The sequence below is a fragment of the Mus musculus genome, chromosome 7 (genome assembly GCF_000001635.26).
Source record: "Mus musculus strain C57BL/6J chromosome 7, GRCm38.p6 C57BL/6J".
In the NCBI taxonomy this organism is placed as follows: Eukaryota; Metazoa; Chordata; class Mammalia; order Rodentia; family Muridae; genus Mus; species Mus musculus.
The window spans coordinates 126,747,186-126,766,219 of NC_000073.6; the positions used below are offsets into that span (position 1 = coordinate 126,747,186).

Genomic DNA, 19,034 nt, shown 5'->3' on the forward strand with positions numbered 1-19,034 from the left:
TACCATAGAAGCTGGGCCTGCGGCCACAGGCCTGTAATTCCAGCTACCCGGGAAACGGAGTAAAGAGAAACACAGCTTCCAAGCCAGCCTGGACTCAGGGCTACGCAAGAGAATTCTGGGTGATTTATCAGGCCCTGTCTCAAAACACAACTGTGAGGGTCAGGAGTTCAAAGGCATCCTCAGCAACATAGCAAGTTCAAGACTAGCTTTGAGGACTAGAAAAAAACAGAAACACTAGAATAATCGGGCAGGGCACGGTGGCTTATCCTTTAATCCCAGCACTTGGCAGAGGAATGAGAATCTGAGTTTGAGGCAAGCCTGGACTACATAGTGAGTTCAAGGCTAGCCAAAGGCACATAGAAAGACCCTGTCTCAAAAAAAAAAAAAGATTCTAAACTAAGCTTTATAGAGTCAGCAAAAATATCAGAATAAAGACCTACAGGCCTATGGGAATTCATTCCTTAATAAAAGTAATAGGGAAAAAAAAAAAGCTGGAATCAACTTTCAAACTAAAAGTCAGCCAGACTTAAACAACTTGTTTAAGAAGGTTAGCTGAGGCCCTGAAGAGAGGGCTCAGCAGTTAAGAGCACTGGCTACTCTTCAGGGATCCAAGTTTAATTCCCAGCCAGAACCATCTGTAGATCCAGTTCCAGTAGATTTGATGCCTTCTTCTGGGCTCCTGGGGCACTAGGTATACACATGGTGTACAGACACACACACACAGGCAAGATATGAACTCTCCTGCTGCATATGTAGCAGAGGATCGCCTTATCTGGCCCCTTGTTCCTATGGAGGCTCGACGCCCCAGCATAGGGGAATGCTAGGGTAGTGAGGCAGGAGTGGATGAGTGGGTGGGGAAGCACCCTCATAGAGGCAGGGGGAAAGGAGATGGAAAAGGGAGGTTTCAGAGGGGAAACCAGGAAGGGGGACAACATTTGAAATGTAAATAGATGGGGCTGGAGAGATGGCTCAGAGGTTAAGAGCACTGACTGATCTTCCAGAGGTCCTGAGTTTAATTCCCAGCAACCACATGGTGACTCCCAACCATCTGCAATCAGATCCAATGCCCTCTTCTGGTGTGTCTAAAGACAGCTACAGCATACTCATAGATATAAAATAAATAAATGTAAATAAATAAAATAACCAATTTAAAAAAAACAAAGAAAATTTAAAAATTAATTCTCAAAAGATTAAAAAAATACTTTTAAAAACTTGATGAATTCTGAATGTTGGTAAAGACAGGTACTTTTGTGGAGGTTTTTTTTTTTGTTTTGTTTTGTTTTTTTGACAAGTCCTCATCACACAGCCCTGGCTGGCTTCCGGAGTGCTGGAATCAAAGGCTTAGGTCAGCAACCTTAATGCTTTTTAAATTGCCTTAATCTAGTAGGATGCAAACTCCAGTCCAGCCTGAGCTACAGAGCAAACCCATTTCTCAAAAAACAAACACAGCAGCCAAAAACAAAAAGCAAGCAAGCAAGCAAGCAAGCAAGCAAACAAACCAACCCTAGGCCAGCTGGTCCCGCAGCTAAAAGCAGTTTGTGCCAAGCCTGGTAACTTTGACTTGCTCCCTGGACCCCACATGACAGAAGGAGAGAATTAACTCCGGAAAGTTGTTGAGCTGCCTTGTTTATGTCAACTTAAGCAAGCGTGAGACATCTGAGAGGAGGAAGCCTCAAATGAGAAAATGCCTCCATGAGAGAGAGAGAGGGCCCAGCCCATTGCGGGTGGGGCCACCCCAGGTGGAGGTCCTAGGTTCTGTAAGAAAGCAGACTGAGCAAGCCATGAGGTGCAAGTCAGCTTAACAGCAGCACCCCCCCCCACCCCCCATCCCCCATGGCCTCTTTACTAGCCCCTGCTTCCAGGTTCCGCCCAGTTTCTAGTTCCTGGTTCGGCTTCCCACAATGGACTTTGATTCAGGATATGCAAGCTAAATAAACCCTTTCCTCCACAAGTTGTCTTGGGTGATGCTGTTTTATCACAGCAATAGAAATCTTGACTGACGGCTGGAGAGATGGCTCAGCGGTTAAGAGCACCGACTGCTCTTCCGAAGGTCCTGAGTTCAAATCCCAGCAACCACATGGTGGCTCACAACCATCGGTAATGTGATCTGATGCCCTCTTCTGGTGTGTCTGAAGACAGCTACAATGTACTTACATATAAATCTTTAAAAAGAAAAAAAAAGAAAGAAACCCTGACTGAGACATTTGTCCTCTGGCTGCCACATGCGTGAGTTGACACACACACTCAGTTGCTTAATAAATAAATGTAATAAAAAGAAGCATAAGTTAAAAAGAAGAGAACTCAGCAGGCAGAGGCAGGTGGATTTCTGAGTTCAAAGCCAGCCTGGTCTCACAAAAAAATTGAACTGTCTGTCCTTGTCCCAGATGACCCGAAAGCTAAAGCTTCCTGTACGGGAGAACAAAACTACTGTGGCTGTGGGTACACAGATGATGCATAGATTCTGAAAGTGCCCAGGCTGAAGGTGTGTGCCCTGCGGTGAGCAACCGGGGCTGGCGGTAAGATCCTCATCTTCGACCAGCTGGCCCTGGAGTCTCCCAAGGACCGAGGCACTGTGTTCCTTCCTGGTCCTCGGAAGGGCCGAGAGGTATACCGGCATTTTGGCAAGGCTCCAGGAACCACACACAGCCACCCCAAACCCTATGTCCGGTCCAAGGGCCGGAAGTTCAAGCGTGCCAGAGGCGGAATGGCCAGCCGAAGCTACAAAAACTAACCCTGGATCTTACTGTTAACAAAAAAAGCTTTGGATGTTGAAAACAAACAAACAAATCCATTTAAATCTCCTTATCCCATCCCCACTGAAGCCACTCAAGGGTCCTACTTCAAAGCCACATTCCAAAGCAAGTGTCCTTATTGGGGCTGCACTGTAGTCCTCTGGTAGCGCCCAAAGAAGCGGTCAACAGCTGACCCTGCTTGGTGGTTCCAAAGGATCTGATGCCCTCTTCTGGTTATCTTGAGCAGAGCATGCACGTGGTGTACATAATACAGGTAGGCAAAATTCTCATACATATAAAACTAAAACTAATACATCTTTTTTTTAAAAGATTTATTTATTTATTATATGTAAGTACACTGTAGCTATCTTCAGACACTCCAGAAGAGGGCATCAGATTTCATTATGGATGGTTGTGAGCCACCATGTGATTGCTGGGATTTGAACTCAGGACCTTTGGAAGAGCAGTCGGCGCTCTTAACCACTGAGCCATCTCACCAGCCCCAAAACTAATACATCTTAAAAAGAAATAGCTTAGGCAAGTCACAAATCCAATAAGGAGGCAAACAACCAAAACAAGCTCTATGGGGGCTGGAGAGATGGCTCAGCAGTTAAGAGCACTGACTGCTCTTCCGAAGGTCATGAGTTCAAATTCCAGCAACCACACACAATAATGAGATCTGATGCCCTTTCCTGGTATGTCTGAAGATAGCTACAGTGTACTTAGATACAATAATAAATAAATCTTTAAAAAAACAACAACAACAACAACAACAAAACCAAGCTCTATGGGCTCAGGAGAGGGCTCAGTAAGCAAGAGGGTTTGCTGCTCTTGCAAAAGACCCAGGTTCAAGTCCTAGCATCTACATGGTGGCTAACAACCATTTGTAACTCCAGTTTCAGGGGACCCAATGCCCTTTCGGACCGCCACAGGCACAAGACACACACGTGCTGGGATTAAAGGCATATGCTACCACCACCTGTCAATACAACAAACCTTAGAGTCACTTGGAAAGAGAGTTTTAATGAGGGGTCACCTAAACAAAGCTGGCCATCTAGGCATGTCTGTGAGGATCGTCTTGATTGTTAATTGAATGTGTGTGGCACCACTTCCAGGCCAGGGCCCTGGTCTTTATAGGAAGACTGAGTAGTCCTGAGGATGAGTCTGAGGGGACCAGCTGTCCCACGCTCTGGCCACTGAGATGTCCATGCAGTAACGGACAGTAACTTGTAAGCCTTAAGCCCCTCCCTCCTTTTCCTCAAGGTGTTTTTCACAGCAACAGAGATGGAAATTGAACACCTACCTCGTTCAGGGCTCTGCCTTCTTTCTCTCTTTCCATCTCAAGCATTACAAACTCCAAACAAAGCAAAACACTAAAGATGCCCAAGAAACTAAAGGAAATCATGCTTGAAGAAGTAAAAGAGAGGGCTAGATAGATAGAGCTCAAATCAAACAAAAAGAAAGAAAAAGGTGAGAGAAAGAAACACCAGACCTGGTTCTTTAAGCTAAGAGATGAGCCCACAAGAGCAGCAGCGAAGAGAAGGCCACCTTGAAAGACAGTGTTAATTTATAGGGTTTTTATTCCCTACCCTTGAAATATTTTAAAAGCAGTTATACTGAGCACCTCGGCTCATACCAGCATTTCAAGTACTTAGGAAGCCGAAGCTGAAGGACCTCTGAGACACAGAGCTAGACTCAGTCTCAAAACAACAACTATAACCCAAAATGCCAATCTCTCAAGGATGTAAAAGATGCAGTCACCGCAACCAAACACAGAGCAGCAACATCTGTGAGGTTTGATCTGACAGAGCCGAGAGAGGAAAGAGACGATTCAATAGCAACAGTGAGAGACTTCGATGCTGCAAAGGAACAAAGGACTTGAACACTGTGCACAAGTCAAACCTAAAGGTCACCATGAGGACGCCCTGCCCAGCGACAGCAGATGTGCACAGTACCACAGAGATGTCCTCCAGGACAGACCATATGCCAGGCTACAGAGCCACCCTCCACGAGTTTTAAAGGACTCAAGTCGTACGGAGAATGTTTCTCAATCACAAGAGCTCAAAATAACAACAAAAGAAATTAAGGGAATTCAAAAATATGTGGAAACTAGGCAACACTATTCGAGAACTAAAAAAAAACAAACAAAAGGAAAATCACATTGAGGAAGTAGAAAACACATTGGGATAAGTGAAGATGAATTTACAACCTACCAAAGCCCACGGGCTGCAGGGCCAAGCAGACAGCACACAGCTGGAGTTCTGGCAAGTGGAGGCCAGCCAGAGCCACATTACAAAGGTAACACTAGCTTCACACAGCTATTATAACATGAGTAAGATGGGGCATCATTTTCCTCTCTGATTAGCCATGACCTACCTTGCACAGTGTGGGGGTCTGAATGAGAACGGCCTCCACAGGCTCATCTCTTGGAATATTTGCTTCCCAGTGAACTGTTTAGGAAGGATGAGGAGGAGTGGCTGTGTAGAAGGCAAGCTAAGGAGAGTGGGCTTTGAGATTTCAAAAGCCTATACCAGGTCCAGTTTCTCTCTACCTACAGATCAGGGTAGCTCTCTCAGCTCCTTCTCCAGCACCATGCCTGCATGCTACCATGTTTTCTGCCAGGATGATAATGAACTAACTCTTTGAAACTGTAAGCCAGCCCCTAGTGAAATGTTTTCTTTTTATAAGGGTTGCCTTGGTCAAGGTGCCTCTTTACAGCAATAAAACAGTAACTAATACACTCAATAAGTGTGTGTGTGTGTGTGTGTTTTGAGATAGAATTTTGTTCTATAGCTAAGATAGGCCTGGAACTTACTATGTAACCCAGGCTGGTCCTAGCTTCTCCATCCTCTTGCCTTAGCCCCTAGGGACCAGGTGCACCACGTGCTTGGAAATCAATACTTGCTGAAACCGTAGCTGGCTGTTTCTGCAGCTCACAGGAAGTGAAGTTAAAGACACAGACAAGAAGAGATTTTGAAAGAAGTTCAGGAACTTAAGGTTACCACTAGTTATGTAATAAGTTCAAGGCCATCCAGGGCTACACAAGACTTAGTCTCAAAAACAAACGAATGAACAAACAAACCAAAAAAGGGCTGAAGAGATGGCTCAGTGGTTAAGAGCACTGATAGCTTTTCCAAAGGTCCTGAGTTCAATTCCCAGCAACCACATGGTGGCTCACAACTATCTGTAATGGGATCTGATGCCCTCTTCTGGTGTGTCTGAAGACAGTATACTCAAACAAACAAACAAAGAGTCTTGCAGCCTCCACATTCGTAACCATCACAGTGCATCACCCTCCAGCAAGCCTATGACAGACTGTGGTGAGCTTCTTGGAAGAACACACCATATGTGAGGCACACAGGTAGCTCAGGGTGGAGATCTGGGGGAGGTATTTATAGAAGTGAAGAAAGTATTGGGCCAGCCAGGCAATGGTCACATAGGCCTTTAATCTCAGCACTCAGGAGGCAGAGGCAGGCAAGCCTCTGAGTTTCCAGCCAGCCTTTAAAATTCCAACATGGCCAGAGGTACACAGGAAAAAAAAACCTTGCCTTGAAAAAACAAAAAGAAGCCAGGCAGTGGTGATGCACGCCTTTAATCCCAGCACTCGGGAGGCAGAGGCAGGAGGATTTCTGAGTTCGAAGCCAGCCTGGTCTACAAAGTGAGTTCCAGGACAGCCAGATCTATTCAGAGAAACCCTGTCTCGAAAAACCAAAAATAAATACATAAATAAATAAATAAATAGATAAATAAATAAAATAAGAAGGGCGGGTATGGTGGTGTAGGCCTTTAATTTCATTACTCAGGAGGCAGAGGCAGGCAGGAGGCCAGCCTGGTCTATAGAAAGAGTTCCAGGGCAGCCAGGGCTACACAGAGAAACCCTGTCTTGAACCCACCCCCCCACCCCCCAAATAAGAGACCTGAATTTAAACCCAGCACTCATGTCAGGTGGCTCACAACTCCGGGTGACTTCGGCTTCAGGGCATCCAACGCCCTCTTCTGGCCCCCCAGGCACCTGCGCACAGGTGGCATTTACTCACACAGACACACACGCTGCACAACTATGCATAAGTAATATAATATTGGTGGTGCTGGAGAGATGGCTTAGTCACTAAGAGCACTGGCTGCTTTTGCAGAGGGCCTGGGTTTTGTTCCCAGCATCACATGGTTGCTTACAACCACACATAACTCCAGTCCTGGAGGTCCAGTGCTTTCCTCTGACCTTCGCAGGCACCAGGCAGGCACATGGAGTACATATATACATAGAGGCAAAACACTCCTCTGTCTTGGTTACTTTACTATTGCTATGATAGACCTAATTGACCAAGGCAACTTATAAAAGTAAGCTTTTTATAAGCCCCAATTTAGGGCTTACAGTTTCAGAGGGTTAGAGTTCATAGCCATAATGACAGTGAGTACGGCAGCAATCAGGAAGGCATGATTCTGGAACAATATTGAGAGCTCACATCTTACGACACAACCAGGAGGGGGGGGGGAGAAGAAGGGGGGAGGGGAGAAGGAAAGGAAGAGGAGGAGGGGAGAGGGAGAGGCACTCAGAATGCAGCAAGTCTTTTGAAAACCTCAAAGCCCACCCGCAGTGACATACCTCCTTCACCAAGGACTCACCTCCTCATTCTCTCAAACAGTCCTACCAACTGGTGGTCAGTTACTAAAATCCATGCATCTATGGGGACCATTTCCTTTCAGATCACCGCTCTTACCCATGAGCTGCTGGAGAACACAGTTCCCAGGTCCTTTCGTTCTCTGAACTTCAATGTCTGCTTTTCCCCAGCTAAACGTGAACGTCATTTCCTTCATTTGGCTGGTGCGAGGATCGCAGGGGATGGTATACATGAAGGTGACAGGTGGAGAATAGATGATCAGTCTACCTTAATTAATACCTTAAAGAGACGAGGTCACTTTATGTAGTCTTGGAACTCGCTATGTAGATCAAGCTGTCCCAGAACTCACAGAGAACTGCCTGCCTTTGCCTCTCAAGTGCTGAGATTAAAGGCGACCGCCCACTACTTTAGTTAAATGTTGGTCTGTAAAGGAGTCTGAGAAATCCCAAAATCCCAGCCCGATCCTTAAAGGAAATTCCAATCTCAGCCACTAGGGGGAGAGCGCAGTCGCGCTTCCTTACCCAGAGGCCTGAGGGTGGTGGCATGCCCCGCCCATCTCTCCAGCCTTTCCTTTGCACAGGAAAACTCTGCTCAAGAAACCCCACTTAAACAGAACCCCACGCCACTTTCTGAGTCACTATATCCTCCTGCAGTAGCAATGTGATCTGGCAAGAGTCGCTCTAGGGCTTTCACTACTTCCTGAGGAGCATCCAAAGTCCAAAGTCTGCCTAAAGCTAAGACCTTCATCAGTCTGGGCTGCCTCTAGAGCTATCCTGGCCCTCCTGTAGATCCTTTTCTGCAGCTGCCAGACAAGATAGGCTCCTGCCTCTATCCCTTAGCATATGTTGTTCCCTTTCCTCGACGTCCTCTCTCCATTTCCAGCTTCTGCAACCTCACTTATGTTTCAGTGACTGAAGGCTACCTCCTCAGCCATGGGGTGATGACCCACACCTTTAATCTCAGCACTTCCAAGGCGTGAGTTTGAAGCCATCGTGGTCTACAGAGTGAGTCCAGGACAGCCAGGGCTACATAGAGAAACTCTGCCTCTAAAAACAAAAATAAATACATAAAATAATGAAATAAAAGGCCACCTCCCCAATTCTCCTGAAAGTGACCTTGCCCCCCTCCAGCTTTTGGGGGTTTACCTTTGATATATTTTCTCTTTATATGACCCAACTTGGTCTTGAACCTGCCTCAGTCTCCTAAGTATTTGTGTTTATAGGCATTTGCCATCACAGCTCCTATCATGAGGTTTTAATCCAGCCAGTCTGACTGCAGCAAGTTCCAGGTCTTCAGTAAGAGCCTGTATTATACAGCAATCTTCCATTAGCCGAGCCCAGAATGTTGCTCAAAGTGCCATATAATTAAGCCTATCAAAGCAATTACCAAAGAAGTCATCGATCTAATCGGTACCTCTTAAACTTTAGTGACGTGGGAGCTCTGGGGAATCCGCAGCTCAGCCTCATTGACCTGAGCTACATACAGTGCTTGGCTCTCTGAACACTCACGATTGGTTCTATTGTCTCTTGATCTGTAACTTGTACAAGCACTTTTTCCCAATACCCTGGAGAGAAACAAGCCTAGGCTCTGTGTGTTTGTGAGGCTCCTGGATCACTCAGTTCTGGAAAATGAGGTGGGATGGCAGCACCAGAGTGTGGCTTCCATGTGAGCCGTCTATGGTTCCAAGACAGTGTGGCATCTGCAAAAGTCTCTGTGTGAAAAGTACTTGAGTCAAGTAGTGGCCCCTTCTTGACTCAAGTCAGCTAACTTAACTCTCAGACTCCCCATATGTTAGATGATTGATTCATTTAAAAGTGTCAGGCTGGGAGAGACGGCTCAGCAGACCCAGAGGGTCTGAGTTGCCAGCACCCGTATCAGGCGGCTCACAACCAACTGTGTGTAACTGTATGTATCACACAATTCTGAAAAACCCACAGTGGGCTATACCCTTCCTCATCACTCACTAATTAAGAAAGTGCCCTACAGCTTGTTTTTTTGAGACAGGGTTTCTCAGTATAGAAACCTGGCTGTCCTGGAACTCACTCTGTATACCAGGCTGGCCTCGAACTCAGAAATCCGCCTGCCTCTGCCTCCCAAGTGCTGGGATTAAAGACATGCGCCACCACTACCTGGCCTTACAGTCATATCTTGTGGAGGCATTTTCTCAACTGAGGTTCCCTCCTCTCCAGTGGCTCTAGCTTGTGTGCCTGCACAGGTGGAGAGCCAAGTGGTTCATTGATTGCTCGGGGGCCAGGGCAGGTCCAAATCCTGTGGGTGCTGCTGGCTACTGAGATGCCTGGTTCTGGGTTCTCCGACTTTCCAAATCTGATGACGCCACCATCACAACTCTAGCCTTGCTAAGCATACAGACCCCACCATACCCTCAGGGCCAAACCTTGTCAGTTTATGGGGGCTGGAGAAATGGCACAGTGGTTAAGAGCACTACCTTCTCTTCCAAAGGTCCTGAGTTCAAATCCCAGCAACCACATGGTGACTTACAACCATCCATAATGAGATCTGACACTCTCTTCTGGAGTGTCTGAAGACAGCTACAGTGTACTTACATAGGAAAAAAAAATAAATCTTAAAAAAAAAAAAAAAAGCCAGGCGGTGGTGGCGCACACCTTTAATCCCAGCACTCCAGAGGCAGAGACAGGCAGATTTCTGAGTTCGAGGCCAGCCTGGTCTACAGAGTGAGTTCCAGGACAACCAGGGCTATACAGAGAAACCCTGTCTCAAAAAAAACAAAACAAAACAAAACAAAACAAAACAAAACAAAACAAAACAAAAAAACAACAAAAAACCCCTGTCGGTTTGAATTTCAGACTTAAGTGAGTATGATGTTACAGGTCTGTAATCACAGCACCTTCACACATACGCACTTACAACACAGACACACAAACATTAAATAACAGAACACATTTTAAACATGCTTAACATTGGTCTGCCAGGCACTGGAGGTACAATAATGAACATGATATGATCCCTAGCCATCCATCTGCAGGGACCAGACGGAACCTAGAAGCAAAGGAGTGATTTTTATTTTATTTATGCACTTAGAGACAGGATCCTGGGGCCGGATAGATGGCTCAGTGACTAAGAGGCTGTTCTTCCAGAGACCCTGAGTTCAGTTCCCAGCAACTACATTCTGACTTACAGTCATCTATGATGGCATCCAATGCCCTCTTCCGATGACAGAGCAGTCATATACATAAAATACATAAACAAGCCTTTAGAGACAGGAGCTCACTGTACAGCCCAGGCTATCCTCAAACTGACAGTCATCCTACCTTGGTCTTCCAAGTGATCACAGGGTTCTGGTTGTTTTTGTCAAATCTAATTATTTTATTAAGTAAATAATGTGTAGAGGTACCTGAGTGCAGCATGTGTATGCAGGAGCCCTCGAAGGTCAGAAGAAGATGCTGAATGCCCTGGAGCTACATGCTTGTGAGCTGCCACGTGGATGCTGGGAACTGAACCTAGAGTCTCTGCTGAAGCAGTAAGTGCTCTTATCCCTGAGCCATCTTTCCAGATTGTCAAATCCAAACTTAAAAATGACATCCTTAGTGCTGGAGAGATGTGTTAACCTTGAAGAACACATACCGCTCTTCCAGAGGACCCAAGTTTGATTCCTGGCACCTATATCAGGTGGCTCACAACCTCTTAGAACTCTAGTTGCAGAAGGTCTGATTCCTCCGGCCTTGGTGGGCACCTGCACTCATGTGCACATACCTGTAGGCAGACATGCACGTAATTTTTAAATTCTATTTTATTTATTTTGTGTGTGAATATGTGTCTGTCCACATTCATGCTATAGCATGCTTGTGTTGGTTGGAGGAAAACCTGCAGGAGCTAATTCTCTACTTCCATTGTGAAGGTCCCAGAGATCCAACTCAGATCTTTGGGCTTGCTTGGCAAGCATCTTTACCTACCCAACCATCTTACCAGCCCAGCGTGGGGGGAGGGGGGGACAGAAAGACAGAGACAGACAGAGACAGAGAAAAGGTGACAGTGAATTTAAATTGATTTAGTTACCTTTGTCCACAGCTACCACCCTTTCCCTCCTTCTCCCGTGAAGTGAGCTGGGTTGCACGTCCTCTGGGCAATCAGGCAGAGGATTTGTACGACACTGGGGCCTCAGCACACACCTGAGCCCCCCTGCAGGCCTGTGTCTTCACACTGGAGTCAGGACCGACTTCACAGCTTCACAGTGCTGCCTGCCGTCCACCACCCTCCAGATTGCTTCCTCATTATAAAACGTAAGATATACTCCCTCAGCAACTCAGGGTGGCCCACTCCTACCAAGTCTGACAGCCTGAATTGGACACCTGGGACCCACATGGTGGAAGGAATCAGATGTCCTCTGACCTCCACACAGGCTCTGTGACATACTTACGCTCCAACACACAAAATTAATAAATGTGGCAAATAAACGAATAAGAAATTATGGAAGCTGGGCATGGTGATACATACAGCTTCTAACTAATCCTAGCACTGGCGAGTTAGTATGTTGAGGCCAGCCTGGTTACCTAGTCTACATAGTGAGTTCTGGAACAGCCAGTTCCATGTCAAGAGACCCTCTTAAAAAAGAAAGAGAGAGAGAAAAGAAAGGATGGAGATGTGGCTCAGTGGTAGGATGCTTGCCTAGTAGCATCCTGAATCTGTATGATGGCTCAGGCCTAAAGGCAGGAGGATGTGTTCAAGGCCAACCTCCACCACATAGAGAGCCTTTGGGGCTAGCCTGGATTACCACTATCTGTTTAAATGAAACAAAGATGTGAGGCAGGTCTTCAAAGGTTAACTGTAAGCCGGGTGGGTTCCCTTAGCATTACTGAGGGCCACTGGCCCCTGGGGCTGCAGAACTCTCTTGGCAGACTAAAGTACCCTAGTGGCCAAGGCAGGGAAGGAACAGCGTAACTAGGCGGGAAAGCCGGGTGCGCGCCCAGGAGACCATGTGACGTCTCGGGCCCGCGCAGGCTCGCCCGGCAGGCGCGGGGGCGGGACGCGCGGGGGCGGGGGCGGAGCCTGGCGCGCGGCCCCGCGGTGACAGGGCGGTAGGGAGGGGCGGGGCCGCGGGCGGGGCAGCGGGGGGAGGCGGGAGGAGTGGAGATGGCGGCGGCGGCGGCGGCTCCGGGGGGCGGGGGCGGGGAGCCCAGGGGAACTGCTGGGGTCGTCCCGGTGGTCCCCGGGGAGGTGGAGGTGGTGAAGGGGCAGCCATTCGATGTGGGCCCACGCTACACGCAGCTGCAGTACATCGGCGAGGGCGCGTACGGCATGGTCAGGTGAGGGGGCGTCCCGGGAGGGGGCTTCGGAGCAGGGACAGCAGGTGTGTGCTCGGGACATGGGGGGCTCAGGGAGTGTCGCAGGGGAAGTATCGTGCAGTGACTTCTGGAGGACTAGGCGCTACTTTCTCCAGGGAGGGGGGTTGGAGGCTTTGAAGCCACCTTGTATTGTTAAGGGAGGGGCACCTGGGGGACCCTAGAGATAAAGGTGGAGCTAAGAGGATGAAGGGGGAGTGAGGGACCCACGAGCAGGTAGTGGGAGCCTTGGTTCCCCCCTGATGAGGCTGTGACAGAGAGTTTGAGAGAGGAGAGCAAAGCTCAGGGTGGGGCAAACCTTTGCACCTCTGCCCCTGGCAAGGCTAGGGGCCCAAAGTAGGGAAGGGTCTCTAGAATGTGCCTTATTTTGTGGTATACGGGTTTGTGAGTTCTCGCTGCCCCACTGTGTGCTCTGCTCTGGGCCTTTGTTCCTATGGGAGCAGCTCTGACCCAGGAACCGCACAGGGAGACCTGCCTGCCCCTCCTTATCTCTTCTCTCCTGTCCCATTACTGAATCCTCTAGGCTTCATCTACTTTCTCCATTTAACTCCTATCCCCTGGACCTGTCTGGGATTGAGAGAGTCCAGCTTGGGAAAGGGGAGGAGGGTGAGGGCAACTAGAATGTAAGAGGGTCCAGGAGAAAGGAAGTCGGTGAGTGGCCACTCTCTTCCTCTGTTTGTGAAGTCACTGAAAGGCTGCCTGGCTGATACCCAGCTTTCCCCTGGAGATCCCAGGCCTTCACAGCAGGAAGGAGCCAGCATTGTTTACATTTGGCCAGAACCCTCTCCTCCTCTCTCCAGTCCCTGCCAAGACCTGGGTGGGGCCAACAGGCCTGGATTCCCCCTTTGTAAGGCCACATCTCTCTGGCCCTCTCAGCTCAGCTTATGACCACGTGCGCAAGACCAGAGTGGCCATCAAGAAGATCAGCCCCTTTGAGCATCAAACCTACTGTCAGCGCACGCTGAGGGAGATCCAGATCTTGCTGCGATTCCGCCATGAGAATGTTATAGGCATCCGAGACATCCTCAGAGCGCCCACCCTGGAAGCCATGAGAGATGTGTATCCTTCACCTTAGCCACAGCCCCAGAGTAAAGCTAGGGAGCTTGGCTCTGTTGTCTGTGGTCATCTTTTGTACTACCCTCCAAAAAAAAAAAACCCCAGCAAAGTAACTTTTTAGCAGAGAGTCTACAGAGCATGAGAGCACACTGGCAGGCCTTGGATCCTGGTCTGTCGCAGCCAAGTGGAGTGGCCTTGAACACATCCCTTTCTGCTCTGTGCCCCAGTATGGTGTGTGGGGAGGGAGAATGCTGTGGAAAAAACGATCTCTATGGGAGCTTTGTCTTCTGACATCTGCAGGTCTGTGACATGACCCAGTCTCTGCCCACAGCCTGTTCTTGCTCAACAGACTCACGATTCTTTCTTTAGAGACCTCACACTGGATGGAAAGCAAAGAAGAAAACCGGTATTGGGCAGGCCTAGTGCTTTGGTTCTAATTCAACCTTCTAGCTTCCCTGTGTGACGGATGAGTTTTACTGTGTCCATTTCAAAGATAAGGAAACCGAGGCTCCTCTGTGTTAAGTTTTGCAGTGCCTTCTAGGGGGAAGGGGAGTGGGCGATACTTAATCCAACATGGAGGCAGTGGAGGCTTTCAAACCACATTGTATTGTTAAGAGGGGGAACCTGAGGACCCTAGAGTCACAGGGTGGAGCCAAGCCTTTGCACTCCTGCCCCTGGCTAGGCCGGGGGCTCAAGGAAGGGTGAGGGGCCCTGAGAGTCTGCCTGAATTCGGCAGTTCCTGTTAGTAGCTTCCTCTTCTCCCCCAGTTGGCTTCCCTGGAGCCTTCCCACCTTTCTGAGAGCCCCACCCTGATCACCTGTGGACTTGTACCTTGACCAGGGAGGTTAGTCCAGCCCTTGTTGCCCTTGCTTGACACTACTTGCCTAGTTCAGACATCCAGTTCATTGTCCATATCTACTTCCTGCCTGGCTCCATTGTTAGCAGACGGTAGCACCCATGGCCTTTTCCCTACCCACCCCTCCCAATGCCAGGATTTGTTCTACAGCCTCTGCAACTCTGACCACAGGAAATCGACATACTCCCGTCTTGCTGCATGACCTTCAGCAGGTCTCTGCATCTCTAGACTTGCACATTTATAAAGCAGCAGGGTTGGTCCCTGTGTGTATATATCTGCAGGTGCTTATTCCCTCGTTTCTTCTTTTTGAGAAAGGGGTCTTGCTATGTAGATCAGGCTAGCCCTGAGCTCACAGGGATCCAACTGCCTTTGCCTTGGGGGTGACACCAGCCCCAGTTTACATGTCTTCTATAGAAGACAGTTCAGACTTCAGTTTTTTTTTTTTTTTTTTTAAGAAAGTTTCACAGTGTATCCCTGGTTGGCCTCAGGCTAACTTTGTAGACCAGACTGGCTTTAAACTTCTAGGCAATCCTCTAGCCCCTGCCTCCCAAGTGCTGAGATTATAGGAGTGAGGTGCTCTACCCAGCTCCTGACTATTCTTCCAAAGATAAGCCATTTGTTTTTGCTTAATCTTTGTTTTACCTTCAAGTATAAAAGGACTCTTAGTTCCCCACCTTCTGGTGTATGGTCAAGCGCTCTGTGGGAGCGCACTGTTGGGGAGTGTCTTCCTCACTTTCTGGCACAAATCATCCCCATAAGGCAGGCATTTATTTTTAAGCAAACAGTTACTGTGTGCCAGATGGTATTCGTGCATTATCTCGTTTAACCCACTCAACAGCCGCATGGCTCTGCCCGTGGAGTAACAACACTACTTCTTGTTTGCTTCTCCGAGAGCATTTTCTGCTCACAGCCACCCTCTGAAGAACACTTACTCTCCCTGCTTGTCAGATCAGGAGACTAAGGTGTGGACAGGTTAAGAGCACGGGGCTGTGGAGGCAGCGTGGGGACTTCAGGCATGAGTGGGTTAACTCAGAGCTCCCATTCTTCCTACGCCTCCCACTACCGCCCATCAGCACTCTCATTCGCCCAGTAGGGAAACTGAGGGCCCAGAATAGATGTGCCTTGCACACTGTCAGCTCCGAGCCTTGTGAAGCTCGACCCAGGGACCCTCGCTGGAAGGAATACCTGAGCTCCTCGTCAGAGCCCATTTTCCTTAACGAAGTATCTCCTACTCCCCCCGACGTGGGGGTCTCTGGAGTCCTCCTCAGTTACATTGTTCAGGACCTCATGGAGACAGACCTGTACAAGCTGCTTAAAAGCCAGCAGCTGAGCAATGACCACATCTGCTACTTCCTCTACCAGATCCTCCGGGGCCTCAAGTATATACACTCAGCCAATGTGCTGCACCGGGACCTGAAGCCTTCCAATCTGCTTATCAACACCACCTGCGACCTTAAGGTCAGAGGTTAAATGCCTCCCTCCCTCTCCTTCCCTGGTCCTGGGGCCTCTGGGTGGCTAGCAAGAGCAGCCTTGGAACGTGGCAAGCAAGAACAAAACAGTCAGGGCAGGGGCACTTCCTAGGCCGGGGAAGCCTTGGGCAATGTAGTTCAGTGGCCTGGGTTTGATTCCAGATCTGTGATTTTGGCCTGGCCCGGATTGCTGACCCTGAGCACGACCACACTGGCTTTCTGACGGAGTATGTGGCCACACGCTGGTACCGAGCCCCAGAGATCATGCTTAATTCCAAGGTAGGAGAGTTTCCCATGTCTGCGAGGGAGTCCTAGAGCCATCTCAGGGCCTAGGCACAATCCCGCTGACCCTTGGGCCTTAGCAAGATGTAGAGAGTAGAGTTTTCCTCGGCTCTGTCCTCTGCCCTTTGCTGTGTTAGATCTAAGTTGGATATGGTGCCTGTCCCAAATACTGGGAATGGCCCTGATGAGGCTGGCCGGGAAGCTCAGCACACTTTCCCCCTAGGGCTACACCAAATCCATCGACATCTGGTCTGTGGGCTGCATTCTGGCTGAGATGCTCTCCAACCGGCCCATCTTCCCCGGCAAGCACTACCTGGACCAGCTCAACCACATTCTAGGTGCGAGGGCCTGTCTGGCCGAGAGGGGTGGGGGTTAGCTTCTCAGAGGTGACATTTCTGGAGGGTGAGAATTAGGTACCACATATGGAGCCTCCTCCAGCATCTCACGGTATTTCTTCCCATTTGAAAGCTGGGGAAAGCAAGGCTAAGCCGTACCCCTGAGAAGACTGCAGCCAGAGTCTGAGCCCAGGGCTCCCTGGTTCTCCGCTCTCTGCCCTTCGTCGCTACCCCAGTGGGTAGATGGGGAGGACTGGCGGCACGTGGCTGGGCTTGGGCTCCTGGCGGCACGTGGCTGGGCTTGGGCTCCTGGTCTTGCTTCCTGACCTGTTGCCAGAAGGAGGACTGATCTTCTCACCAAGACAACTGGTTTCTCCGCAGGTATCTTGGGTTCCCCATCCCAGGAGGACCTTAATTGCATCATTAACATGAAGGCCCGAAACTACCTGCAGTCTCTGCCCTCGAAAACCAAGGTGGCTTGGGCCAAGCTCTTTCCTAAATCTGACTCCAAAGGTGAGTGAAGCAGAGGATCCGGGGTAGGCTAAAACCCAGCGGCAAAGAAGAGTGTGTGACCCTAACGCCTGCCTCAGTAGATAGCCACCCCCCCCAGGCACTGGACAAGGGATGTCCATGGGATTCCTTTAGCCTTCCTCCTGACTGCTGCCCCCTGCCTTGCCTTAGCTCTTGACCTGCTGGACCGGATGTTAACCTTCAACCCAAACAAGCGCATCACAGTAGAGGAAGCGCTGGCTCACCCTTACCTGGAACAGTACTACGATCCGACAGATGAGGTGAGCCGGTCACCAGCGGCGGGGAGGGGGGCTAGTATCCCAAGTGCCCAGCCTGGGCCTCACCGTCTTTGCCCCCTAGCCAGTGGCCGAGGAGCCATTCACCTTCGACATGGAGCTGGATGACCTCCCCAAGGAGCGGCTGAAGGAGTTGATCTTCCAGGAGACAGCCCGCTTCCAGCCAGGGGCGCCAGAGGGCCCCTAACAAGAACAGACACCCCTGTCCTTTTGGATCTGGTGAGTGCCTCCCAAGGCCCCCCCGCACAGCCACATCCCAGTCAGAGGCTGTCCAGTCTGGGTGCTGCTGCATCATCTCTGCATATCCACATGTGGTAACAACAAAGGGCCAGGGTCATGTATGAGCGAGCATCCTCCAGCCCATCCGGATGAGAGATCCGCCCCTTATGAGCAGCCACTCCAGGCCTTGCCAGAGTATATCATGATGCTTTGAGAGGAGCCTATAATCACAGTAGCACTTGGTGGCTGCTCTTGTTAGCTGCAGATAAGGAAGCCAAGACCCACAGAACTTGACAGTTCAAAGACGCTGGGGTCAGGGCTCACCCCGCTGACCATTCCTTTCTGTCCGTTTCTTCCTTCAGGTCCTGCTCCTACCTGCTCCTTCTCTGCAGATTGTTAGAAAGTGAACTTTGCTCAACCCAGACCCCGGCAGCCCAGGCTGGACCAAGGGTGGGCCTGGCCACCTTCTCTCACTTTGCTGGGGTCTCCTGCTTCAAGCAGGCTTCTCCCACTCCAATCCCCTGCCCCATCTCCCCATAGCCTGAGTGATGAGGTGGCCCCAGAGCTGATCTCTGCTGCTGTGTCTTTATCTACCCTTGCTAGCCCCGGCTCTGGTAGACCGTTCTGGAATGGAGGGGCTATGATCGTCCTAGGACCTGTGCTACGGAGGGGTGGAGGGCACTGAGTAGGGCTCTGCCCTATTCATCTTGTTGGAACCCCACCCCATTTTCCCTGACAGAACATTCCTAAGTCTCAAGGGCTAGTTTCCCTGAGGAGCCCAGGCCTAACCCTCTCTCTCTCAAGCTGCCACATGTAACGCCCTTGCTGCTTCTGTGTGTGGGTGATTGGATGTGGGGGTGGGGCCCGTGGAGAGCCGGTGCCCCTCCCCATCTCCCCGTGCCTGTATCTAATATATAAATATAGAGATGTGTATATGGATGAGCCTGCCTCTGTCTGTGTATGTCGACGCGACCCCAGCATACCGCACTCACAACTGCCCCCTGCCTCCAGCTGTGGCTTTACATGGCCCTGGTAGTCTTTGGCTCCAGCTGGCCAGGGATGAGGTTGGGTTCTAAGGAGTGTCAGTCTCTGGGAAGGGGTCAGTTTCCCTTTAGTCACTGTCTTCCCTAACAACTTCCTGTTTAACTGCTTGGAGTGAGTTGGGGTGACTCAGGGGTACCTTACACACCCCCAAATTCCCGGGAAGTGGCAAATGTGTAATAAGTTACAGATCCTGTCCACAAACACCTATGGGAGGCAGAAAGATCTAAACACTAGGGGGTGGGGCTGCTTAACCCCCCCCCCCACATGGTCAAGAACAAAAGGGGGTGCTGGGATCTGT

General features: G+C 49.7%; 1 protein-coding gene across 1 annotated transcript; it reads left to right on the top strand.

The window, feature by feature from the left end:
• Positions 1 to 12,440: 12,440 nt before the first annotated feature.
• Positions 12,441 to 18,631, top strand: Mapk3 (mitogen-activated protein kinase 3). Its single transcript, NM_011952.2, has 9 exons — positions 12,441 to 12,633; positions 13,546 to 13,728; positions 15,850 to 16,039; positions 16,213 to 16,329; positions 16,556 to 16,670; positions 17,049 to 17,180; positions 17,349 to 17,458; positions 17,538 to 17,692; positions 18,055 to 18,631. The coding sequence occupies exons 1-8, from the start codon at positions 12,461 to 12,463 to the stop codon at positions 17,658 to 17,660; spliced, it is 1,143 nt and encodes a 380-aa protein (NP_036082.1). The 5' UTR covers positions 12,441 to 12,460; the 3' UTR covers positions 17,661 to 17,692; positions 18,055 to 18,631.
• Positions 18,632 to 19,034: the final 403 nt, after the last annotated feature.

Coding starts and splice junctions, on each gene's coding strand:
- Mapk3 (NM_011952.2), top strand. CDS start 12,461: ATGGCGGCGGCGGCGGCGGCTCCGGGGGGCGGGGGCGGGGAGCCCAGG. Junction 12,634..13,545: donor GGCGCGTACGGCATGGTCAG/GTGAGGGGGCGT, acceptor TGGCCCTCTCAG/CTCAGCTTATGACCACGTGC. Junction 17,459..17,537: donor ACTACGATCCGACAGATGAG/GTGAGCCGGTCA, acceptor TTTGCCCCCTAG/CCAGTGGCCGAGGAGCCATT.